General features: G+C 43.5%; 1 protein-coding gene across 1 annotated transcript; it reads right to left on the bottom strand.

The window, feature by feature from the left end:
• Positions 1 to 651: 651 nt before the first annotated feature.
• Positions 652 to 24,610, bottom strand: foxn1 (forkhead box N1). Its single transcript, XM_056282833.1, has 10 exons — positions 24,575 to 24,610; positions 20,176 to 20,349; positions 19,580 to 19,909; positions 18,899 to 19,003; positions 17,921 to 18,051; positions 6,405 to 6,501; positions 3,091 to 3,298; positions 2,431 to 2,895; positions 820 to 971; positions 652 to 786 (listed from the first exon to the last, which is right to left on the bottom strand). The coding sequence occupies exons 1-10, from the start codon at positions 24,608 to 24,610 to the stop codon at positions 652 to 654; spliced, it is 1,833 nt and encodes a 610-aa protein (XP_056138808.1).
• Positions 24,611 to 27,808: the final 3,198 nt, after the last annotated feature.

Below are 27,808 nucleotides of genomic sequence, written 5' to 3'. Positions count from 1 at the left end.
TGAGTGACAATAAGGGGAGGGGTTATGCAACTTGCAGGACACTTTTCACAATGGCAGACAGAAGAAAGAGTCCTTGCCTGGATAGCATACGAACTCACGACTTCTCTCGTCATCGTACGAGTGTTGGATACGCGTTTCTGAAATGGAAATACGTTGAAACTAAGAGGTTAAAACCAAGCGATGTTGCATTTGCAGCAATTTTACTGTGCAAGTAAGTGACAACCTGATTTTTCCCCTTGTCTTGTCAAACATGAAGATCTCTGCCTCTGCAAACTCCTGGCTGCGATAGCTAGAAGAGTTGCTGATGGGGACAGCATTGTTGTGAGGGAGCGCCACCTGATGGTTCCACAGGACAAAAGATGTTTTTGCGGTCATCATAAAATACCTTAGAGGCTGACGTTTAACAAAATTACAGATTTTACCTGTAATCTCAGGGTGCAGCAATTCATTTGTAAGGTGCTTAAGTAGGGGATAGCTTCCAGCTGTTTGTGGCCCTCTCATTAAACACAACAGTCTAGGTGTACATGGGGATGAACAACAATTTCAAGCTGCATGGAAGCAGAGCAGCATACTCTTCCCCATTCTGACAATATGGTGCACAAAGATCTGTGATGGATCCAGGAGAGTAGGCTTAAAGACTTTCACAGGGTTTCAAAGTAAAGAAACAGTGGTGGTGCATGAAGTTAAATACCCAGCAAAGCTCTCCACCCCTGAGTAAACCATGGGATAAAATCCATTTGGACGCTGGTCAGGGCGACTTCCACTGCACATGTTCTGGGCCCCTTCCTCCTCTCCTTTTCCCAAACCAATGCCAACCACCTCTGAGGTTTGAATGAATGAGGCCATGGCCTGCAGACCGCTGCTCTGGATATGTGGGGAGGACAAAGGAGAGGTGGTGGAAGGGTTGGTGGTGATAACCGCTAATGAATCAGACACCAGGCTGTCCTCTCTTAATTCCTCCCACAAGTTACCTAAAGTGAAATAAAACAAAAGTAAAACTGAAACGGTAGTTCTAAAACAGCATGTGTTGCCATTGCACAACAGGAAATAAGAGTAAAGAAAGCATTCAAATATTCTTTAGATTTATCCAATTTCATCAGTTTACATCTACAGGAAAAAAAGTGTAAAGAGGCACATTGCCTACAATTCACTGCAATTCAAAACTGTGAGGTAAAGAAATCCCATTATTTCCGGTTGCAAAGCAATTTTGCCCCGTAGCCTTTGTACAAAGTTCAATTATGGTAAACGTTGACCCAAGAATTCACTCTAAACTAATAGAAATCTTTTTGGATGACTTCAACAAAATTCAAAATGGAGGAGTCCCTAATCTTGTCTGAGTTTCACAACCCAGAGCTCTACAATACGGTTTTGCCTGGATATGGAAACAAAATGAAAACAGATGCGGCTTGGCTTTCTGTCAGCAGTAAAATAGGACTTGATTGACTTGTTGGTAACATTTATGTATTAATTGATAACATGTCTCTCCACCTCACCAATATCTGAGCTGTTAAATTTTGAGAATGGTGCCACCCCACCGCTAACTACAGGACATTGCATCCTATATCACTGCAAAATCGAATAGTGAATCGAATCTCTGCACACTTTTCTATAGCTGTGACTGCCCCTTAAGTATCTTTGTGTAGTGAATTCAAGGGGCAGCCAAGAACCGCCGCAGCTGGGATGTGAACCTAGGTCTCCCACACCACGGGCAACTACATTAATCAGTCGACTAGTTGACTGGTTAGCGCAGTTGCCCATGGTACGGGCGACCCGCGTTCGTGTCCCAGCTCCGGCAGTTCCCGGCTGCCCCCCGAATTTGATACATTGGTGTCAGAAGTGGGATAGTGAGACCGTGAGGCCACCGGGAGCGCGTGTGCCTAGAGGTGTGAGGGAGCTGATATGCTAAAGCGCTTCCCGAAGGAGGGGGATAGTGTAATGATCATGAATGAGTAGACTCACTGGCCAGTTGGCTAACGGGTCGGACCCTTTAGTCGACTGGTTAACGTAGTCGCCCGTGGTGCGGGAGACCCGAATTCGTGTCCCGGCTGCCCCCCGAATTCGCTACCTTGGTGGCAGAAGTGGGATGGTGAGACTGTGAGGCCATCGGAAGCGCGTGCGCCCAGAGGCACGAGGGAGCTGGAATGCTGAAGCGCGGGGACGCGCTTCCCAAAGGAGGGGGTAGTGTAACAAGAATGAATGAGTAGACTTGTCAGCCCTTGGCTAATGGGTTGGACCCTTTAGTCGATTGGTTAACGTAGTTGCCCGTGGTGCGGGAGTCCTGGGTTCGTGTCCCAGCTGCGGCGGTTCCCAGCTGCCCCCTGAATTCGCTACATTTGTGTTTGTACAAAAAAGCACGATTTGTCTTGAGACTTCCACACCGAAGCCCCCACAGATGACTATGATTTGAACTTCTCCCTTGTCAACACATACCTTGAAGCTGCAGATCCGTCAGACTAGGATTGAGAGTGTCAACGTCATAACCGCCATCTCCTTCAAACAGGAACTCGTGAATGTTCTTGGGGCCAACATTGTACTCTGTCTCTTGAACAGACCTGTAGGCTGGTGGAGCTTTCTCGGCCATGGGGGAGTTCAAGTCTCCCATGGTGGATGGTACATCAGATAATGGTGGTTGTCTACATGGTAAGTGGAAGGGAAAAGAGTTGCTGGGATGATGAACAGTGGGGGGATGATAGTAAGGTTCCTGTGTCAGTGTTGCAATGTGGGAATAGTGTGAATGCTGAATAGGGAGGGGGGATTCTTGGGTCTGGGTCGGATTGAAAGATAAAGTGGCAGTATTACAGGGACGGACAAGCCTGGAAACTGAGCCTGGGTTGCGGTTGACTGGCAAAGACCTTAGCTTCTCTGGTCCCTCCCCCAGAAGCTGGTCGAGGTCTTCTGTGGAAATTAGCAGGGAATAGAATAGACATTCTAAAATAACTAATGTTTTAATCAGGCAGATTCACAGGTCGGCTTGGGTAAAGACTCGGCGATTATGTTAATTTCTTTTACTTCTTTTAATACCGATATATTTCTTTTATAAAGTTACATTTGTAAATTGCACCATTCATCAAACAGAGTAGATTAATTCACCTGGTCTTGCCATGCTCTTGCGAACAGAAACAGGATCTTTTCGACGCCACTTGTGCAACTCTTCCTGCATCTTCTCCACTTTGGCCGGGTTGAGAGCCCACAGACAGCCTTTACGAGATGAGTTGCCACTCTTATTCTCCACCTTTTCAAAGCACTTGTTGAGAGAGAGGTTGTGACGCACTGAGTTCTTCCACCCATCAGGAGCTGTCTGGAAAAAAAAAACAGAAGGGGGAAGAAGCAGTGGAAATTTTGTCTGTGAATGTTCTCATTCATCCAGGTCATGGTTATCCAAAGGAGTTGAATCAAGTGCAACTGGACTTGGTATATATCCGTGAAGACATTTCGCCTCTCATCCAAGAGGCTTCCTCAGTTCGTGCCTTTCTGACTAGACCAAGCTAGTCTGACTGGCTGGTGATGAGACTCAGTATTTATCCTCTAGGAGTCGTTGTCAGAACTATTGGAAATTTTAGACAATATTAAATCAGTGGCTCCCAATATTTTCTAGACACGAAGCAACTCATGAACCTTTTAATGGACTCCATTTCTTTTATACCTTTTTTATTGGTAAAAGCAGGACAAGTACAACATGATCATTCACATATCACCATATTTTTGTAACTGAAACATCACAAACAAACCAAAACCAAACAACAACTCAAGAGAAGAAAAAAAGGAGAGAGTGAAGAGGGTGTGAGGAAGTCATCAGGGAGTTAAACATTGTTATTTAATGGAATAAATGGGATAGACTGACCAGAGACAGCTCTAGCCATTTGGGTGCCCTAGGCGGGATTAGGATTTTTGCCACTGACAGGCTCAGATTGTTACTATAAGTGTCTGACAACATTATGGAATGGATCCCTACAGAGATAGGCCTTTTCTTTACATTTCGCTTCTTCCGGTCTCTTTTTTAATATCACTTTACAGCCACTACTATTTGTGTGTGGAGGCATGGTTTCAGATGTTTACAAAAGAAGTCATGCCAAATCTTATCAGAGCTGACCATTCATTTGAGGTTGCATAGCCTGAGACATAGAGGAACTGCCAGCAATCATTTATTTCCAAAGTCATGGCTGAATATTTAGCTGATTTTGACAATGAGGATGAGGCAATTGAATTCGATGACCACTTGTATTTATTTCAGCCAGAGTATATGAATGAAGAGCTCCTAGAAATTGAAGAGAGGATGAGGAGAGAGAGAGAGGGGCAACAGGCAGAAAAGGGTGAACCAGCTTCTTTGGCTGGCAGTAGTCATTGGCCAAAACTGGCAAACAATGTAATATGAAAAGAGACCAGCAGGGGCAGGGGGAGGGGAGAAACGCATTCAAGTTTGGACCAGCAAAACGGACCAAGTACGAAAACAGCCTGAGAAGCACTGATATGTAAGGAAGAGTCCAAGTGATGAGATAAGATAAGGTAAGATAAGATGTACTTCATTAATCCCCGTGGGAAAATTCCTCCTCCACATTTAACCCATCCAAACACACACACTGGAAACAGTGGGCAGCCATGTCAGCCATGTAGCTAGGAGCAGTGGGCAGCCACTGTGCAGCACCCAGGGACCAACTCCAGTTCTTCTTGCCATGCCTCAGTCAGGGGCACAGATAGGAGTATTAACCTAACATGCATGTCTTTTGATGTTGGCAGGAAACCGGAGCAACCAGGGTAAACCCACAAAGACAGGGGAAGGACATGCAAACTCCACACAGAAAGGACCTGGGACGGCCTGGGGTTTAAACACAGGACCTAAGTGCTCCTAAGAGCAAAGCCTAGAAGTTTCAGTGCTGTGTACCTGTAAATACCAGCCCAGTTTAACCACTGCTGTGAACAGTAAATTTGAATGATTTATGATTTGACACATTTTCAGTTTACTCTGGCATATTCTGATGACAGTAACTATTAATAAAGTATTTAACTTTAATGACTGCATTTTTGTTTTGGCTCCTCTGGTCTTCCAGAGGGTTGATGGGTTTATATGTTGATGGGTTTAGAGACAAATTAATCTAGTGGCTCCTCTGGTCTTCCAGAGGGTTGATGGGTTTATATGTTGATGGGTTTAGAGACAAATTGATCTAGTTTCAATACATATTCCATGAAACCAATTTTACGGCATCAGAATCTGAGGCCAAGTCTAAAAGTATACCATGGATGTGTTTAAAAACTCTTGAAGGTGTCCTTATCAAGTTCTCGGTGAACAAAAATACCCTTACCCTCTGTCCCCTAGATTTTACAACACTTGCATATACACCTGACTAACCTGACTTTGTTCATCATCTATCATATCATTTGTCACAATCTATTCCATGCATATTCTGGCCCTGTAGCCTATATGTTTAAGGTTACAGGCAGCTGTCTGGAAGGCAGCCATGTGTAAGGTGCCTTCTTAAACTCCAGCAAGTCTTTGAGCTGGTTCCAAGAGGGGGTCTGAACTCATTTGATGTAGATGCCTGGAATCCCGGAGATAAGTATTTGTGTCTTCAGGGTTCAAAGAGAGGTTTCCACCTGCAGCTGTCTTAAACAACCATATTACTCAGCTGGCATGAATGAACAACAAGCTTGACATGAACCGTTCACTATTTTGTTTTTTAGCAATCACACTGAATTTCCCAAGTACTGAAACAAACATTAACACACACACACACACACACACACACACACATTGTTTCTTTCATCCATTATGATGATAATATACAAGTATGAATGGCAAAAAAGGGTCGCTTCGTTTTAATTGCCACAGGAGCTTCCCTCATTGGCTCATTACTTACAGAGTTAATATGCACAAGACACCTGTCTAAACAGATACCCAGCTTGGTAGGTCCTGAGCCAACCAGTTGTTGCTACTTCATCTGATGATGTGCCACTTTGTTTTGGAAACTATTTATACCATGTCATCAATCACCGTAGCCAGATTACTACAGTCATTCTTTCCATTTGTAAGAAAAACAAGATGTGGCCAAGAGTGTGTGTATAAGATCAACATTGGCCAAGCCTTTTCAAGAGGCATGCAACTGCTGGAAGACAGTGACTAATTGAGTAGTAGCATGAAATGCTGAATGGGATTAATGATATGTTATTGCTTATTTGTAGAGTTTAAAGTTCTAATATGTCAGACATCCAAGCAACCTGTATGGTAAATTTATTTTTTTTGTCTGTTTGTTTTGTTTATTTTGTACTTAAATTCTTCTTGTGAAGAAAAAAAAAGGCTGTGTGAATTAAGATTCTTCCAGATAACTCACATTTAATTACATTGTTTGTGTAGATGAGATCAATTATGGCCATGATCACTGCAAGCGACCAAGTCCATTGATTCATGATACCTTGAAATAGGGGAAGTGTTCAGTCATGAAGCGGTAGATCTCACTCACTGGAAGACTTCCTGTCCTGCTGTTCCTCAGAGCCATGAAGATCAGGATGCTACAAAAAAGATTCATAAATATTGAAAAGACACAAATATTGACACTCCTTTAATCAAATGTTGTCTTTTGAACATAGGCAGCTTCAGGGACACAGTACGCTGATATGAGTTCAGTATCCCCATTGGTATTCAATGTAAGGCTGTCACTGTCCAGAGATCAGTGGGGAAGCCTTACTCCGTCACATATCACATCACTACATCACTCACATGAGCACACCTTGCGAGTATGCTAGCTGTTGCCGACATGCATTGTTTTCTATAGACTAAGATTACTACCTGAATAAGTTAAATCTAACTCAGTAAATTCGGAAGTTGTAACGTTGAACGAGCTCTACAGATGTGACGTTTGCTTTGAGAGTGTTGATGGAGCAGTATAGAGAAGGCCAGGAGTTACATTGTGTCTTTGTGGATTTAGAGAAAGCATATGACAGGGTGCCGAGAGAGGAGTTGTGGTATTGTATGAGGAAGTCGGGAGTGGCATAGAAGTATGTAAGTGTGGTGCAGGATATGTATGAGGGAAGTGTGACAGTGGTGAGGTGTGCGGAACAAGTGACGGATGGGTTCAAGGTGGAGGTGGGATTACATCATCAAGGATCGACTCTAAGCCCTTTCTTGTTTACAATAGTGATAGACAGGTTGACGGATGAGATCAGGCAGTAGTCTTTGTTGACTATGATGTTCGTGGATGACATTGTGATCTGTAGCGAGAGTAGGGAGCAGGTTGAGGAGAGTCTGGAGAGATGGAGGTATGCACTGGAGAAAAGAGGAATGAAAGTCAGTAGGAGCAAGACGGAATACACGTGAAAGAGAGGGAGGACAGCAGAATGGTGAGGATGCAAGGAGTAGATGTGATGAAGGTGGATGAGTTTAAATACTTGGGTTCAATTGTTCAAAGTAATGGGGAGTGCATAAGAGAGGTGAAGAAGAGAGTGCAGGCAGTGTGGAGTGGGTGGAGAAGAGTGTCAGGAGTAATTTGCGACAGAAGGGTACCAGCAAGAGTTAAAGGGAAGGTTTAAAAGATGGTAGTGAGACCAGCTCTGTTGAATAACCATAGTTATGGAGACAGTGGTACTGACCAAAAGACAGGAGGTGAAGCTGGAAGTGGCAGAGTTGAAGATGCTAAGATTTTCGATGGGAGTGTCAAAGAAGGACAGGATTAGGAACAAGTATATTCGAGGGACAGCTCAGGTTGGATGGTTTGGAGACAAAGCAAGAGAGGCAAGACTGAGATGGTTTGGACATGTGCGGAGAAGAGATGCTGGGTATATTGGGAGAAGGATACTGAATATGGAGCTGCCAGGCAAGAGGAAGGCCAAAGAGGAGGTTTATGGATGTGGTGAAGGAGGACAGGAAGCGATAGAAACGGGTGATCTGCTGTGGCGACTCCTAACAGGAACAGCCAAAAGTAGTACTAGTAGTAAATTATGGATCGATTTGTTTTCCAACGTCCCTGGACAGAAAAGGTGCCAGGCCTGGGCATGTTGGATACCGGTAACCTTAAACTGACATTTGAGGTTAGAATAGGAGCCCACTTCTTCCACCTGCCAGGGGGAATAAGGGCAAAGGGAAGAGGAGATGGGGCAGGAGAAGATGGATCAGGAAAGGGACTCACACCACCAACCACCGCCACTGACTGAGGTCACTAGCCATACTAATCAGACTAGTGCTACAAGTGACATTCGCCAATGACCTGGGGATGGACCCCGGCACCCAATCAGAAGAAAATACCCTTCACGGCTAATTGGTAACCAGCAAAGATCTTTTAATGCTGCCTTGGTTGACACATATAGCTGGCTTGAATATTTGGTTGAAATGGACCCAGCTTTCTGCTTTGCTTGCCGACTTTTTTTGGGTGGTGAGGGGTGGTTCCATTCTAAGCCTGTCTTTTCTAATTGATATAAAAATTGAAGAATGCAACAACTTTAAAAAAACACAATGGGAGTGTGGCACACAGGTTCACCATGCAGGCATAGGCTGAATTTAAACTGGCAATGACAGATGTTTCGAGACTGGAAAACATGATTGACGCTGGTCATTTAAGAATCGTGCAAGAAAACCATGAGTACATGAGAGCTGTGGTGATGTCCCTATGTTATACTGCATGCCAAGGCATTACTCAGCTATGTCAGGAAATAATGGGAAATTTGCTGCTAAATTTAATTGGCAAATTCAATAAAACCATCAAAAAGAAACTGATGGGCAATCCTAGAAAAACCAAATACACACAAAGACATTCAAAACGAGATTTTCCAAATAATGGTACCTATGGTCAGAAGTGAAATAAGTGCAGAAATGAGGAAAGCTGAAAATTTCGCACTAATGGTTGATGAAAGCATAAACATCAGTCAGAGTGAACAAGTTTCCATTGTTTTGTGGTATTTACGGGGAGAAGAGGTGTGTTAGGAATTCTTACACATCACACATGCAAATGGTCTTGATACCTACTCGCCACCTGAGAAGCACAGAACAGACCCGTGGGCAGTGCAACATTGTCAAAAACGTATGTGGGACAGTGTTACGCTGGGGCTGCCATCTTGTCAGGGTGCAAGAACAGGGTACAACAGAAATTTAAAAAGGAGGTGCCACATGCATTGTACATTCACTGCAATGGGCACAAATTAAACCTTATTTTGGTTGATGTGGTTAGCAATATTGGTGCAACAGCAGAATGTTTTGAAACTGTATAAATGTTGTACAACTTCTTAAGAAACAGAGAGAAATAGAATCAACTGCACAGCCAGTCGAACTTCTATCTGACCCAGCTGGGAATGTCATTATGCAGCATTGGTGGCTTTCCGGAAATCACTGCCTGTAATATGGGCATCACTTCTGGATATCATGTCTCAGTCTTATGTGTGGAGAAAAACCAAGGCCAGAGCTGTGAGTGGACTTATTGACGAACAGTTTGTCTTGCTTCTCATACTTTTTGAGAATCTATTCCGGGTCACCAAATTCATGTCGGCCAGCTTCAATCTCCCAGTCTTGAGCTTTCCTCCACAATGGACTTAGCAGACTCGGTCATACCAACATTGTCAGGGGAATCGCACAGGGGAATCGTGCAGGGAAATTTGGGACAGAGCAACAGACCTGTGCACCAAAGCCAGTGTAAGGCAGAGTGGGACACCCAAAATGAGACAGGCACAGCCTCCTCGATATCTACAGGAGTTTGTTGTTGAGGCTCCAATTGAGCACACACCTGTTACTTCCTCAGATGAGCTGTGAACACATTGTTTCTATACCCGGTAATTGACAGACTTGTGGGTCAAATGAAAACACGTTTCTCAACTGAGGCCAGAGGTGTCCTAACCGGGGTCTCAGTGCTCAGCCCCAAACATGCATCTCTCTTAGACAAGAAATGTCTGCAGCTCATGGCAATTCTATGGAGTGACAGAAGAAAACCTGACCGCAGAGTTACACCAGGTTAAGTGTCTGCTGGAAAAAAAAGAAGAAAAAAACAGGAACATGTAGTGAATGACACGATGGAATTTCTCGCTTTAATGTGACCCTACAAGGATGATTTTATGGATTTACACAGACTCATCTGTATTTCATTGACCCTGCCAGTGACCTCTGTTTCATGCGAACACATCTTCTCTTACCTCCGTTGCATCAATAATTATCTACGGAACAGCAGCAGTAATGCCCAAAACAGCAACCTGGCCTTGTTAGCCATCAACAAACAAAGGACGAAGGCTTTGGATGTCCAGCGCATCATCGATGTGTTTGCCTCCAACCACATCAACCGGTGGATTGTGCTCCTTTGAAAATGCCAATGGTGAGTTTGAATATATTGTGGCGAGCTGGCTTTGAAGAAGGAGTCAAGAGGCAGAGATTTATTTTTAATGGCAGCTCCCTTGTCCATACACCGTACAACCCCAGCAGTGCTGTTGGCTGATGCCTCACAGCAAGAAGGTCCTGGGTTCGAAAACTGGGGTTGTCCAACCTTGGACATCTGTCCCCATCTTACAATGCTGTGGTTGCAACTATTCCCCAATACTCTTGTGAATAGTGCACATTTGTAAAGTTCCTATTGTATAATAAATCAGACTGTTAAGTTTGTAACTCGCTAGGCATGCTAGCTCTTTATTTTCTGTCATCTAAGCCTCCATCTTCTTCTCTCTCGATTACCCAGGTGTACTATAGCTCACAAACCACAGCAACACCTACAGGTCGATATACATATTGTAGCGAATTCGGGGGGCAGTCCGGGAACCGTCGCCACAGCAAGACGCGAACCCGTATCTCCCACTCCGCAAGCGACAACGTTAACCAGTCGACTAAAGGGTCCGACCCGTTAGTCAAGGACCAACGCGTCTACTTATCCATGCACGCTTCAATATAATGACCAGTAGGTGTCACTGTTGTACTGTCTATTACCATGATGTGAAGTGAGCATGTCTGATAGTTGTTGAGGTAGACGGAAATGGAGTGTGTGTGGATAAAAACATGCCGAGCAGCAGTAAAAGTTACGCCTGTTAAAAAAGAACTGACGGAGTAGGCTCATTCTATTCGGAAAGTATTCTTTATGTCGAGAAGACACTTCTACAGACATTACATAACAAAATCTTTTGTCCAATCTGGTGCTCGTCTCAGCCTGGCCTGTATAGCAGGTGTGTGTGTATATGGCTGTAGTGCAGGTGTGTGTGTGTGTGACTAAGTGTGATGCAAGTGCAGTGTCATGGTCACTGTCATGGTCACTGTCGCCCCCTTTTTCCCCAAGAGAGAACGGTGCAAGGCACGAAGCATTCCAGCAGCGTCCATCTGACAGCATGTAAGAATACTGTCCTCCCTTCTCCACCACTCTGAGCGGTTTGGAAAACCTGCAGTGTCCTAGGAAGGACGCCAGGTTTCTTCACCCGGACATACGAGCCACACTGAAAGGACACGCTCTTTGCCCCCGCTTGTGATCTGTGTATGCTTTACTCTTGTCCTGTTTCTCGCCTACCCTGAAGGCTATGTCCTTCGATTATGGTAATGTGGCCTGAGGAATCTGGAACCCAGCCACATGGAGTTTGGTGTGCAAAGACCTGCCATGCAACAGTTCAGCAGGTGAATGCTGCGTTGTGGAGTGTGGAGTTGCACGGTAGACCTGTAAAAAGTCTGTTGTAAACTCCTTCCACTGCTTGCCTTCCAGCGAGGCAGTCTGTAGACTCAGTGAGTGATTAAAGCGCTCGATAGCACCATTTGTTCATGGATAACACACAGATGATTTGCAGTGAATAATGCCCCTGTCTTGAAGGAACATTTCAAACTCCCGTGACATGAACTGGGAGCCATTGTCAGAGATAAGCTCTTTAGGGTTGCCCTCTCTGCTGAAGACTGTAGATATGAACTGTATCACAGTCTGTCATGTGACTTGTGACATGAAAGCTATTTCACGCCACTTGCTGTAATAATCTATCAGAGTGACTGCAAAGCAACAGTCCAAGGGCGCCTTGTCAAAGGGCCCCACTGCATCTATTCGCTACTTTCTCCCACACGCCACTAGGGTAAGGCACAGGCTGCAGTGGGGAGGTGTGTGTAACGGCAGACTTGTCATGTGACTGGCATGTGATGCATGGTTTGGTAGCAGACTCAACCTGGGAGTCCATGCCAGGCCACCAGTATACTTCTCTAAGTCTCTGTTTTGTCCTCACTATTCCCTGGTGTGTGTCGTTGCCCAGGGAAATCAGCCTAGGCTGGAGACTGTCTGGGACCAGAAGTTGATCTGTGCCCTGCACAACACAGAAAGCTTGTTCTGTAGCTTGAAAAATGGCCACAGGGCCAGATCTGGGCTCTCGTCCGTCTTCGGCCATCTGGAGGTGAGTAGCTCACGCAGTTTCTGTTGCACAGGACAGGAAACACATGCAGCCTTGAACTCAGCTGCAGTGATAGCTGAAAGGGTAGAGGCTAGTGCTACAACTTCTACATCATCCGCTAGGCTAGCCTCTGGGCTAGGCAACGGAAGTCAAGACAAACACTCAGCAGTGACATTCTCTCGACTGGGCTTGTACTGGAAGTCATAACTAAATGACAGTAGTCTTGCAGACCACCTGGCTATGTGCATACCTGCTCTACCCAGACCTTTTGAGGTAAGTAGTGTTGTCAGTAGGCTGTGGTTTGTGCATAGGGTGAACTGTCTCCCCCACAGATATGTTCTCTACTTTTCTGTCGCCCACACGCACCCTAGTGCCTCTTTCTCCACTGTAGAGTATTTTTTCTCTGCCTAGGAAAGTGTGCGTGAAGTAAACGTCACCGTCTTTTCTGAGCCATCAGGGTATATCTGAGTAAGGACACCACCTAGACCATGGTCTTATGCGTCCATAGTAACAACAGTGGGCAGCTTCAGATCAAAGAGGGCAAGAGCAGGGCTATCGACTGAAAAACTCCTCTGAGCCTTAGGTGTCCAGCTTAAAGTAACTGACCCACGGAGTAAGGCTCTCAGGGGCTCAACCACAGCAGCATACCCCGGGATGAATTTCTGGTACCATGCTGTAAGCCCTAGAAATTACCGCAGAGTGATCAGGTCTGTAGGAGGAGGTGCTTGGGATACTGCAGTAACATGTGACGCGTCAGGTTGTATTCCTTTCGCCGACACAGTATGCCCCAAGAGCTCTACCTTTCCAAAGTGGCACTTTGCAGGAGTCAGCTTGAGTCCTGCCTCATCAATGCATCGGTGCACAGCCGTCAGGTTTTTGTCATGCTCCTCAGCTATCGTGCCTGAGACTATGATGTCATCAAGGTAACACGGGCCCCCGACTGACCTTTGAAGACCATCGACATCATGCGTTGGAAACAGCTAGGTCCAGACGCCAGTCCATAAGGCACTCTTTTGTAGTGGTACAGTCCATCATGTGTGATGAATGTAGTTAAGCTACGGCTGTCCTCGTGCAATGTGACCTGGTGGTAAGCACTCTGAAGGTCTAATGTAGAAAACAGTGTTGCACCCCTCAACTCTGTATACATTGCCTCCATGTGGGGTAGTGGGAAACCATCAACCACCACTGCCTTGTTAGGCTCTCTCAGATCTACACAAAGTCGAATACCTCCATCTTTCTTTTTGGTAACAACTATGGGTGAGATCCATTCTGTAGACTCCACTGGCTCTATTAAGTCCTGCTCTACCAATTTCTTTATCTCCTCGGAGACTGCTTCACATACAGAGAATGGTAACCTACGCAGTTTCTGCTGTACTGGCTTAATGTCCTGGCGTACGTTAACTTGGTGAGTGAACTCTTTAGCACACCCGAGTGTTGTTTGTTTTACATGTTCAACAGTAGCATCCGTCTGGCTGCATGGAGCAGAAGTGACATGACCATCTAGTAGTTGCATGTGTAACACAGAGAATAAGTCTCTCCCTAACACAGCTGAACCTTGTTTCACAATGTAAAGCTCTGTGTCAGTGTAACGGTCACCAAATGCTACGTTTGCTTTTAAGCATCCATCTAGAGGAATTGTATTTCCCCGTAGCTAACAAGTCTGAGCTTTGGTTCAGTAAGGGAACCGCCAGGGAAGAGTCGTGAGTAAGTCGTTCTGGGTAGGATCGATACAGCTGAGCCCGTGTCTAGCATAAATTCAACATCATGCCCCTCCCCCTCTTTTGTGCAAACTTGAATTGTACACATTATCTAGTTAGTATCACGTGTAGCATCAACCTTCACCACGGTATTGTCTACCTTCCCCACAGTATCTTCAACTTTCAGCACAGTAACTTCAGGAACAGTTATTTCACTCACATGCTTAGAGCCCCTACATACTTTTGCGAAATGTTCCTTCTTTTTGCACTTGTTGCATGACGCATCTCTTGCAGGGCAACCCTCGAAGTTGGCGGTGTGCTGAGGAGAGCCACATCTGTAGCATGTCTGTCCTTTCGTTGACTGGGAAGGCACGGGCTGCGGGGTTGTAGCTTTACCCCGAACCCGCTTGATCTTGTGCTGGCGCGGTCTCGTAGGCTGAACCGCTCGAACAGCACTCTCTGTTGGTCCTCGGAACATGACGTTAGCCTCGGTCACCGCGGTTTCAATCTGCCCGGCGATCGTCACGGCTCTGGTCAGGGTCAGTAGAACTTCCTGTAGTAGCCGGACCCTGATGCGTGCCGAGTTCGTTTTCTCGACCATCTGGTCCCGAATCATCTCTTCCTTCATGGACCCGAACTCGCACGTTGATGCAAGCTCCCACAGACTGGCAACGTACTGGTCTGTAATCTCACCAGTGCCCTGGCCACGTTGATGAAAACAATAGCGCTCGGCTTCTACATTCACTTTTGGTGTGAAAATTTTCTGAATAGCTGCTAAAACCGTCTCGTATTTATCATCTTCAACCATCATTGTATAGAAAAGTCTTTGACCTTCTGCACCCAAGCAATGGATGAGCAGAGCGCGCTTTCTTGCATCTGGCAGCTCCTCGGCAGACATTGCTAGCAGGTTGTTTTCAAACGTACGGATCCATGTCTTGAACGGAACAGCAGGATCTCCGACGTTTTGTAGAAACGGTGCAGGTTGGCTCAGGTTCAAAGTCGACATCCTCGTCGCCAATATGTTGTATTGTGGTAAGAATACAAATGAGGACGGCTGTAGCATTCGTAGGTTTATTCACTTTCCTTTTCCAAGGCCTTCCTTCTTCTTCGAGTACTTCCGGCAAGACCCAGTATTACCGTGCAACAGCATGTTATAACATGACGCTCTACCTGGCGGTATAATCAAGAATTGTACAGAACATCACACTTCTAGAACAACGTTGGACAGGACATTTGGCCACAGCAATCGCTGCACTCCGACCCTATGAGGATATTTGTTCCTTATTGACTAAAATTGACAGCAGCTACAAATTCGGAGCTGATTTGCGCGTTGAGGCAACGGGTTTAATTAAGGCCACTACTGACCGCAGCTTTGAGTTCATTGAACGAACGCTGCAAAAAAAAAAAAAAACATTTGTTGCTTGATCCGGCAGAATGTGGCAAAACTTCGCTATGAGGGTGAGTTCACCACCATTCTGGAACAGTGCCACGCGTACAATGCTGAAAGGCCGCAAAAACGGAGACGGATGCAGAACAAAAATCTACATGGCTTCGTGGTTGAGGCAGGAGTCGGACAGCGAAAAATTGATGATGAAGAGGGTCAAGATGAACTGAGGAGGTTGTTTTTTCAGCACTATCGATATTGTAATAAAAGAAATAGACAGAAGGTTCAGTGCGAGGAACGGTGAACTAATCAAGGCTATATAAGCACTTGACCCATGTAGTGAACATTTTCTGGATGCCGCGCAGGTGCAGCCAATCTTGGTGCTCTAGAATCCGAGTTTGAAGTTGCTCGCCAGTTTCTAAGAGGAAACATCAGCAGTGATGATAACTGGACCATCTCCCGGATTCTCTGCAGCTACCACACTGCTTTGGAGGCAATGCCAGGTGTTGTTACGGCATTCAAACATGCACTCACTTTTGGCGCATCAACCACCATGTGTGAAACTTCGTTCTCAGCACTGAAAAACGTCTTTACAGACACAAGGGTAACCATGTTGCATGAACGGAAGGCGCACTTGGTACAGTTGTCTTTTGAAACGGACTGGACAGTAAGATTTCGCAATGAGTGGAAAGATGATGTCATGTGGAGATTCAAGTCGCAGCGGAATTCGCTGCCTTCAACTCTACTAATCGGTGAGTTCAATATTCTATTCTATTTAGCGAAATTATTGTGGAAGGTATCTGCTGCGTCATTTAAAGTTGTGGGGCTGGGTGGCACGCCACCCTATTTGTGAGTGAGTTAAGCGAGAATGCACGTGAGAGATATTGCCACTCGCCGTAGTGGATGTGGACTGATGGCTATAGGGCCTACCTTTTCCCTATGGGAAGTGGTTGTACTAAGATGCATAAGCTTGAAATGAATGCTATGTTTTGTGCCAATTAGATTGCAAGACTTTGTCTGTATATATATATACACTACCGTTCAAAAGTTTGGGATCACCCAAACAATTTCGTGTTTTCCATGAAAAGTCACACTTATTCACCACCATATGTTGTGAAATGAATAGAAAATAGAGTCAAGACATTGACAAGGTTAGATATAATGATTTGTATTTGAAATAAGATTTTTTTTACATCAAACTTTGCTTTCGTCAAAGAATCCTCCATTTGCAGCAATTACAGCATTGCAGACCTTTGGCATTCTAGCTGTTAATTTGTTGAGGTAATCTGGAGAAATTGCACCCCACGCTTCCAGAAGCAGCTCCCACAAGTTGGATTGGTTGGATGGGCACTTCTTTGAGCAGATTGAGTTTCTGGAGCATCACATTTGTGGGGTCAATTAAACGCTCAAAATGGCCAGAAAAAGAGAACTTTCATCTGAAACTCGACAGTCTATTCTTGTTCTTAGAAATTAAGGCTATTCCATGCGAGAAATTGCTAAGAAATTGAAGATTTCCTACACCGGTGTGTACTACTCCCTTCAGAGGACAGCACAAACAGGCTCTAACCAGAGTAGAAAAAGAAGTGGGGGGCCGCGTTGCACAACTGAGCAAGAAGATAAGTACATTAGAGTCTCTAGTTTGAGAAACAGACGCCTCACAGGTCCCCAACTGGCATCTTCATTAAATAGTACCTGTTAGAGCCTGTTTGTGCTGTCCTCTGAAGGGAGTAGTACACACCGGTGTAGGAAATCTTCAATTTCTTAGCAATTTCTCGCATGGAATAGCCTTCATTTCTAAGAACAAGAATAGACTGTCGAGTTTCAGATGAAAGTTCTCTTTTTCTGGCCATTTTGAGCGTTTAATTGACCCCACAAATGTGATGCTCCAGAAACTCAATCTGCTCAAAGAAGTGCCCATCCAACCAATCCAACTTGTGGGAGCTGCTTCTGGAAGCGTGGGGTGCAATTTCTCCAGATTACCTCAACAAATTAACAGCTAGAATGCCAAAGGTCTGCAATGCTGTAATTGCTGCAAATGGAGGATTCTTTGACGAAAGCAAAGTTTGATGTAAAAAAAATCTTATTTCAAATACAAATCATTATTTCTAACCTTGTCAATGTCTTGACTCTATTTTCTATTCATTTCACAACATATGGTGGTGAATAAATGTGACTTTTCATGGAAAACACGAAATTGTTTGGGTGATCCCAAACTTTTGAACGGTAGTGTATATATATATATATATATATATATATATATATATATATATATATATATATATATATATATATTGTTTGGGTGCCTTTGACGGTGGTTAGATTTGTTAATTTTCCCTGTTAATATCTCTCACCCCCCCCCCATTATTCACAATGCCCCTCTAACAATTTTCCCCTGGATATATCTATCTGGCTGGGCTACCGCCAGATAGACAGACAGACAGACAGACAGACAGACAGACAGACAGACAGACAGACAGACAGATAGATAGATAGATAGATTGACAGACAGACAGACAGACAGACAGATAGATAGATTTACCTGTATGAGTATATGGGCTTGGGGAAGATGGTCTGTGTAGTGTTTTCCTGATGCGACAAAGGGGAGAGACATTGTAGGGAATACTGATTGTTGTTGGACTGGCCACTAGAAGAGTTCACATTCGAAGAGAACTGGAGAGAACACAAAAATACACACATTAGATATGTAAGCTAATGTTTATTACAAAATGCAATGTTGCATTTATACTTGACATAAATGGTTTGTTGAGGAGTTACTGCCTGGAGGATATTTCCTTAACGTTCATATTATCTTAAATGACGATTACAAATTAAATATGTCCAAATTTTCTGTAAACCCGTCTTTGATCAGTTCACCTTGGTTTGTTTTGTATGGACACTGCTTTGGATCATATTCTTCATATATAAGTCTGTTATCTTTCAATGTTGTATTCTTTTAATTGTGTAAACACAACATCCATTGCACGTCTGTCCATCTTGGGAGAGAGATCCCTCCTCTGTTGCTCTCCCTGAGGTTTCTTCCTATTTTTTCTCCCTGTTAAAGAGGTTTTTTTTTGTTGTTTTTTTTAGGGAGTTGTTCCTTATCTGATGTGAGTGTCTAAGGACAGGATGTATTGCTGTAAAGTCCCCTGAGGCAAATTTGTAATTTGTGATATTGGGCTATAAAAACAAAATTGACCTGACTTTACAAAAATATGTAGATCTATATACTGACTATTATGGTTCGGGTTGGTCTTTTGACTTTACATTCATCAACTTGTGGGCACTTGTCTAATCCATCCTTATATACACTGTTGATGTTTCTTGCTTAAGTCGATACCATGTATTGGTCCTGTTTAAACAAGGATGCTGGCATTTTTGTTCTTGGCACATTTGTGGAAAAACAAAAGACAGTGTCATCCTGGTCAAGATCAATGGTTTCTTTCATACATGTGCTTTAAGTTCCTCCCATAAAACAAAGCCCCTCCCACCGTATTGTTCAGTCCATATGCCAACTCACCTGCTGCAGCGGCCCCAGTGAACTAGAGGAGGTGTGACTTTCTGACAGGAAGCAGGAAGGCTCCAGTGGTGCAGCTGGTAGTTCTGAATAAGTATTTTGTGAGCTCTGTGCCAGAAAATAGAGTAACAACAATTGGTAAAACTAGTCACTTTAAGACTTTGGAAGTGTTGTGCTCAGCTTGTCACAGTCTAATCAACACTACTAGTTATAAATAACTGTTTTTCTCTTGAAGCCAGAAACTAGAGAAGAGAATCCACACAGGGGCATATCAATTTACACTTAAGGCTGCCTGTCTAACTTTCACTTTGAGGTGAGCTTTCTTATGCCAGTTCTAGTCTTACTGAAACTGGCTCCTATATTGTTAGAGTGTGTGTGTGTGTGTGTGTGTGTGTGTGTGTGTGTGTGTGTGTGTGTGTGTGTGTGTGTGTGTGTGTGTGTGTGTGTGTGTGTGTGTGTGTGTGAAGGATCTGGACTCAAAAAAGACATCTCCATCAGATTTGGAATGTGTGGCAAGTGCACTGTCCACTTCTGTGGTCATCCACTCTCATCCACATTTGCTTAAAATTCTTTCATCTACAGCAAAAACTTGGTACGCCACTTCAAAATGATGTCCCACTGTTTTCCTTAAGAGTAACCATGATACATTTTTATAGTTGCATTGTGGTTGTGAAAGTGGTATACCGTCAGTCTGGAAGCTTGTAAACCACCATTGTACTGGTCCCAAGATGCTGGTGCCTCGCTGCTTGAGCTGTGTGTGTCAGGACTGGCCCCATCCTGAAGGCAGGTGTAGGAAGGTGGGAAATTTTGTTGACAGTCTGTAACCTTCACAACTCCATCACTAAACTGTCGCCGGTAGGGGTGAAAATGGTAAGATTTACTCTGCTCTTGCCCGGGCCCCGAGCCTGAACTGATGGTTTCATCAGCACTGTGTCTCCTGTCCAGGGCTACAGTCCTCACCCTGAAGGTGGCACTTTCTCGTTGTGAAAAATAGTCTTCATTGCACTCTCTTTTCTGCAAAGGGATCATCACAATATAGAATAAAAATCAGTTAAGACATGGCGATAGAAGTTGAACTATAATCAATATTAAAAGAGGGATTTGGGGGGGGTTTCCCAAAAGCATCTTGGTATAAATCTTGCCTCAAATTAGAAGCTGATATTTACAGGTTATGCTATGCTGCTTTTGGGAAATCTGTGCATATTGCAGTACAGGTAATGACGATCAGCGAATTGCTTTGAGTTAAACTGTTCAAGAGCTGCTTTAGGCAATTGTAATACCTGTGATTCTGCCATCTGCTGGTAGGATGTCCCAAGTGGCTCACAGGTGTCCAAGTTGGCCTGGGGTTGTTGAATGAAAATTGTTGCAGCTGGAGGAGAAGGATGAGAGCGAGGAGATTGGAAAAGTGTGGCGTTCTGAACCAAAATCGGCGCATGTGAAGAGTCGAAACACGGCTGAATTGGAAACAGGATAGAGCACAAATCACCCATACTTACATTTTCCAATCATCCATTATCTAAACCGCTTATCCCAATTGGGGTCGCGGGATGCTGGAGCCTGTCCCAGCAGTCATTTGACAGTGGTATTGATAAAAAATCAAAGAACTGGGTCTCTTTGACCTGACAAACCTTATTTTAGCATCTTATAAGCAGGAACATTAGAAAGGAAACAATACTTTTCAACATTATCTTTATATATAGTATATGTTGCTGGATAACAATCCATTAGCAGCCATAATACTGAGCAGTCTGCATTGTGTGGAGAACTGTCTACCAGTGACGTCACCGGCAGACAATTTCGGCGGCGTTTCAGAGACGCTGGAGTTTCATCCCTACAACATATACTGTATATAACGATAATGTTGAAAATGTGATTGTTTCCCTTTAAGATATGAACAACGGCTTTGTACCTAGTGAATAAAACAGGGTTACTTTGCAATGTATTAAAAATATACAACGGATTTCACTGATATTACTTTAAAGTAGCAATCTCAAAGATTATCGCTTAAATAAATGTTCATTAAGATGCTATCTTCATCAAACAAGTTGACGCAATGTTGATCCAGCCTATCGGCCACTGACGAAAGCCCGTGAATTTGCATTAATGGGGAGAAATACAGACGTATCTGTGGCGACATTCCCGCCACAAATCCCGTGTCAGAAGGGTATTGATGTGTTAATACAGAATACATCACCCAGCAGTAACAAACACTTCCATGTTCCGGTGTTGCGGCGGACAAACGAGTCGGCAGTTTCGAAATAACTCCTTTGAAGTGTAAGCCAAAAAAACCGAGTGTAATTTTCCAAGATTGATACTTCAAAAGAGAACAGGTTCAACAACTATGGTACTGTCATGATCTACCGAGTGGACCCAAACGCAAACGCAGACAGAGGGTAAAAGAATGAGATTGGTTTATTAAAGCAAGGGGAAGCATGGAATGGGGGGTTTGGAGCGCCGTCAATGAAGCAAGCAGGTGGGTGAGAGGTGCTCCTTGGCGGAGAAGAGTAGACAGTGGTTAGCAAGGCAGGATAAGGCAAGGTAATTAGTCAAGACATCAGGACTAATCTCTAAATAATTAGAACGGCCTGATTCGTTTCTCTACCAACTGTAACTAAGACAACAATCTGGCAATGAGCGTGTGAAGAGCCGGGGTAGATATACTGCAGAGGTTGATTAACTTGATGGAAGACAGGTGTGGGTGAGTGAGGGATGGGGCGGGGGGGGGGGGGGGAGTGCCACGCCCAGGCTGGCATAGACCCAGTAGCCATGACAGATACAACTGATCAGGTATAACACAAAACGGTGCATGTGAAAGCTACATATGTATGCTAACTACTAGTCAAAAGGAATGTCCCTACATGATTAAGACATTTGCATTGCACATTCATAATAAGATTGTCTTTTCCCTCAAACCCATTAGGAGGAAGTTTAGTTACATCCGCAGTTAAAAACTGTGACTATACACAGAGCCACATCAGAACATGACGTAGTGCTGAAGACACCAAACATGACAACTATAAAATCAATAAAGCAGAAAAGGAGCAGATGTGCACAGTTCATCAGATAAAGGAGACGCTGGATCTGTTAGACTTCTTCTTCAGATATCTGAAATGGCCTGAAGTGGCCTGAAGATTGGAGCTTAAATTTGCCTGCCTTATTTGGTTTGCGCTTTTGCCTTGTGTCTCCAGAATTGGGCTTGATTCACTAAAACAACCTTACTACTCACTAGGAATAGGCCATCAAGCTTGTTCTTATAAGCAAACGCTAGATTGACATAAACAAACTAAGACAGTCGCAATAAAACTTCTTTAGAACAGTCATTGCTGTACAACCGAAAAATGACAGATTACAATTTACCCAAGAAACTTAAGATGCCGTCCGGGTAGTGTAGCGGTCTATTCCGTTGCCTACCAACACAGGGATCGGCGGTTAGAATCCCCATGTTACCTCCAGCTTGGTCGGGTGTCCCTATAGACACAATTGACTGTCTGGGTGGGAAGTCAGATGTGGGTATGTGTCCTGGTCGCTGCACTAGCGCCCCCTCTGATCGGTCGGGGCGCCTGTTCGGGGGGGGGGGGCTGGGGGGAATAGCGTGATCCTCCTACGTGCTACGTCCCCCTGGCGAAACTCCTCACTGTCAGGTGAAAAGAAGCGGCTGGCGACTCCACATGTATCGGAACAGGAATGTGATAGTTTGCAGCCCTCCCAAGATCGGCAGAGAGGATGGAGCAGCAACCGGGACAGCTCGGAAGAGGGGTAATTGGCCAGACACAATTGGGGAGAAAAAGGGGGGGAAATCCCCCCCCAAAAAAGAAAAAAACATACACTACCGTTCAAAAGTTTGGGATCACCCAAACAATTTTGTGTTGTCCATGAAAAGTCACACTTATTCACCACCATATGTTGTGAAATGAATAGAAAATAGAGTCAAGACATTGACAAGGTTAGAAATAATGATTTGTATTTGAAATAAGATTTTTTTTACATCAAACTTTGCTTTCGTCAAAGAATCCTCCATTTGCAGCAATTACAGCATTGCAGACCTTTGGCATTCTAGCTGTTAATTTGTTGAGGTAATCTGGAGAAATTGCACCCCACGCTTCCAGAAGCAGCTCCCACAAGTTGGATTGGTTGGATGGGCACTTCTTGCGTACCATACGGTCAAGCTGCTCCCACAACAGCTCAATGGGGTTCAGATCTGGTGACTGCGCTGGCCACTCCATTACCGATAGAATACCAGCTGCCTGCTTCTGCTCTAAATAGTTCTTGCACAATTTGGAGGTGTGTTTAGGGTCATTGTCCTGTTGTAGGATGAAATTGGCTCCAATCAAGCGCTGTCCACTGGGTATGGCATGGCGTTGCAAAATGGAGTGATAGCCTTCCTTATTCAGAATCCCTTTTACCCTGTACAAATCTCCCACCTTACCAGCACCAAAGCAACCCCAGACCATCACATTACCTCCACCATGCTTAACAGATGGCGTCAGGCATTCTTCCAGCATCTTTTCATTTGTTCTGCGTCTCACAAACGTTCTTCCTTGTGATCCAAACACCTCAAACTTGGATTCATCCGTCCACAACACTTCTTTCCAGTCTTCCTCTGTCCAATGTCTGTGTTCTTTTGCCCATCTTAATCTTTTTCTTTTATTGGTCAGTCTCAGATATGGCTTTTTCTTTGCCACTCTGCCCTGAAGCCCAGAATCCCGCAGCCGCCTCTTCACTGTAGATGTTGACACTGGTGTTTTGCGGGTACTATTTAATGAAGATGCCAGTTGGGGACCTGTGAGGCATCTGTTTCTCAAACTAGAGACTCTAATGTACTTATCTTCTTGCTCAGTTGTGCAACGCGGCCTCTCACTTCTTTTTCTACTCTGGTTAGAGCCTGTTTGTGCTGTCCTCTGAAGGGAGTAGTACACACCGGTGTAGGAAATCTTCAATTTCTTAGCAATTTCTCGCATGGAATAGCCTTCATTTCTAAGAACAAGAATAGACTGTCGAGTTTCAGATGAAAGTTCTCTTTTTCTGGCCATTTTGAGCGTTTAATTGACCCCACAAATGTGATGCTCCAGAAACTCAATCTGCTCGAAGGAAGGTCAGTTTTGTAGCTTCTGTAACGAGCTAAACTGTTTTCAGATGTGTGAACATGATTGCACAAGGGTTTTCTAATCATCAATTAGCCTTCTGAGCCAATGAGCAAACACATTGTACCATTAGAACACTGGAGTGATAGTTGCTTGAAATGGGCCTCTATACACCTATGTAGATATTGCACCAAAAACCAGACATTTGCAGCTAGAATAGTCATTTACCACATTAGCAATGTATAGAGTGTATTTCTTTAAAGTTAAGACTAGTTTAAAGTTATCTTCATTGAAAAGTACAGTGCTTTTCCTTCAAAAATATGGACATTTCAATGTGATCCCAAACTTTTGAACGGTAGTGTAGATGATATGACTTTCTGGATAAAGCATCTAGCATTATGCTCAAAACACACTTTGCTTTCAAGAGCTATGCCATTGTTTTTTTTTGTTTTTTTTGTTTTTTTATTTTTAGCCATATCTGCATGTATCAGATATGTGAGTCACATACACGCACACCTCACCACTGTCACATAGTATGTAACAGTGGTGAGGTGTGCAGTAGGAATGAGAGATGGGTTCAAGGTGGAGGTGGGATTACATCAAGGATTGGCTCTGAGCCTTTCTTGTTTGCCATGATGACAGATAGATTGATGGACAAGATCAGGCAAGAGTCTCTGGACTATGATGTTGAGGAGAGCCTGGAGAGGTGGAGGTATGCACTGGAGAGAAGAGGAATGAAAGTCAGTTGGAGCAAGACGGAATACTTACTATGTGTGATGAGAGGGAGGACAGCAGAATGGTGGGGATACAAGGAGTAGAGGTGATAAAGATGGATGAGTTTAAATAGTTGGGGTCAACTGTTCAAAGTAACGGGGAGTGCAGAAGAGAGGGGAAGAAGAGAGTACAGGCAGGGTGAAGTGGGTGGAGAAAAGTGTCAGGAGTGATTTGCGACAGAAGGGTACCAGCAAGAGTTAAATGAAAGGTCTACAAGATGGTTGTGAGACCAGCTAAGTTATATGGTTTGGAGACAGTGGCACTGACAAAAAGACAGGAGGCGGAGTTGGAGGCAGCAGAGTTGAAGATGCTAAGATTTTCATTGGGAGTGACGAAGAAGGACAGGATTAGGAATGATTATATTAGAGGGACCGCTCAAGTTGGATGGTTTGGAGACAAACCATCCATCAGCTTGGATGATGGATGGCTTGCAAGAGAGACAAGATTGAGATGGCTTGGACATGTGTGGAGGAGAGATGTTGAGTATATTGGGAGAAGAATGCTGAATATGGAGCTGCCAGGGAAGAGGCAAAGAGGAAGACCAACGAGGAGGTTTATGGATGTGGTGAAGGAGGACATGCAGGTGGCTGGTGTGACAGAAGGAGATGCAGAAGACAGGAAGAGATGGAAATGGATGATCCATTGTTGCGGCTGTAAATAACCTTTAATTGAGTTATATTATTATTTTTGGTAAGTGCCCTTTTTGTGCTCATGCATATTTGTTTATGAAAGCGTCATATTTCTTAAAATGCACTTTTATTTTGATGGTTTGAGTATTCTGCCTGATGCTCATGCACAGTTTCTGTGTGAAGCCGGAACGAGGAGAATCAGCAAAAAGGAAATGGATAAACTGGGAAAAGGGTTTGCGAATACCGGTGGATGAAAATAACCACCGACAAAGTGTTGGAGGTCTCACGAAAGAGTGTATTTAATGTTGTTTAGCACCTGGCTAATAGGGGCACAAATTAATGGATTTGTGATTTGATTTTGGCTGTTTTGAGTGAAGTGTATATTTCGTACTTTGAACTACGATACCGATAAACTGTTTTCTGTGTTCAGCTTTTCCGGTCCTGTTAAAAAGAAATAGCAGTGTAGTTTAATTTGAATTACTATTCTAAACAATTTACGAACTCATTGTGTTTGGCCATAATTTATAATGTCTTCAGTACATTCTTTATTTGTACAATAATATGTAGTAAGATAGATAGCCTTCTGCTATATTTTTTTGCGTTATTGTAAATGTTAAAACGTATTTTTTGTTTTCTTCCTTTAACTCTTACAGTGTGTTTGTGAAGACTATATATTAATAAAGTGAATCTTTATAAACCATCAGTTTAAGACTATGACCATCAATCAGCCAGGGCTGCTATACAACCCCTAACAGGAGTAGCCAAAGGCAGAAGAAGAAGACATCTCTGCATCACTAACAATTTAAGGGTACATAGAACTTTTCTAAAACACATCTTTTTTTTTCTTTTTTTTTTTCATTTCGATAGATGTGCCAGGAAAGCTATACGGATTTAACACATCAGTAGGAAAAGTAAATAGCAGCCACTCTTGATGCTGTCTTTGAAAATTTAGAGATGTCCCGATACCACTTTTTCAATTCTGATATTGATATCAATAGCACATCTTTGGCCATCTGCCAATATCCATATCAATCCAATATTTTGTTATAATCTTGAACAAATATTAATATTAATAATAACAACATATATGGAAGCACTTTGCTCATGATGGCCAATTAGCCACCTAAAAACATCTCACTCAAATTGAGAACAAACAAATATGTCCCCAGTATATAGTCCACAACCGCAGTTGGTTATGAAAGACTGCCTGTCACCCTTTATTCAAATACTACAATAAAAAACAGGCACTGCAGTGCTTAAGCGACCAATAGGTTTAAAGTTAAAACAATTTAAATAGCAGCGTTCAGCATTGTAAAAAAATATATATATATATATAAAAATATCCCTTACAGTGCAGTTATGTGCAAATCATAGTAGTAAAAAAAAAATTTAAAACATAACTTAAATAAATATGTAAAACATTCAAATAAATAACATAGTATTAACAAATACAGTTTAAATCACCAGTTCCCAACCTTGGGGTCGCATGGAATTGAAATGGGGTCACCTGAAATTTCTAGTAATTTATCAATACAAATAATAACAATTATTAATATAATAAAAACACCACACACGATTTAAAACAACTCACTTCCCCTCATAAAAATTGAGTTCTCAGCATATCTTGATTCACACAATCACACATGACCAATGTGCAGATTCCCATGCTCAAACAAATAGCGAGTGAAGTTTGCAAGCAAATCAGAGCGACAGAAAATTGAAAGATTTTTTCGCCCACCTGTGCCCTCCACATCTTCGAGTGAAACGGAGAAAGTGATATCAAAAAGAAAGAGAAAATGCGATGAAATCTCCCTTTAGTTTGGATTTACTAGCATAACTGAATACAACAAGGAAAGGTTGCAATGTCTGCTGTGTGGTAATGTCCTGTCTACGGCAAGCATGAAACCCAACAAGCTCAAGAGACATTTGAGACAACGCATAAAGAATGTGTCGGCAAACCAAAATCTTTCTTTGAAAAGAAATATGCCGAGCTGAATAAGCAGCGAGTGTACTTCAGAAAGTCAATGACTGTCAGTGAGTGAGCCTTGAAAGCATCTTTTGAGGTGAGCTATCTTGTTGCAAAGGGTATGAAGCCACATACCATCGTTGAGACTCTGATATTGCCAGCTGCCATTGAAATTTTAAAAACGATGTATGGGGAGGGAGAAGCACAAAAACTGAAGACAATACCATTGTCTGATAAAGTGAAAAGGATAGATGCAATCGCTAATGACCAAGAGAACACGCTAACAGAATGACTATGAAATTCCTCAGCCTATGCTCTACAAATGGATGTCAGCACAGAAGGAAAAAATGCCCATGCTTTGACATTTGTTCGTTATATGCAGGAGAATGCCATTCATGAGGATATTTTGTACTGGCTCCCTCTTCCTGAACAAGACTGCCAAGGCAATGTATGATGTCCTCCA

This window comes from Lampris incognitus, chromosome 7 (assembly GCF_029633865.1).
Source record: "Lampris incognitus isolate fLamInc1 chromosome 7, fLamInc1.hap2, whole genome shotgun sequence".
Lineage (NCBI taxonomy): Eukaryota > Metazoa > Chordata > Actinopteri > Lampriformes > Lampridae > Lampris > Lampris incognitus.
This window is presented reverse-complemented; position numbering and strand designations above follow the sequence as displayed.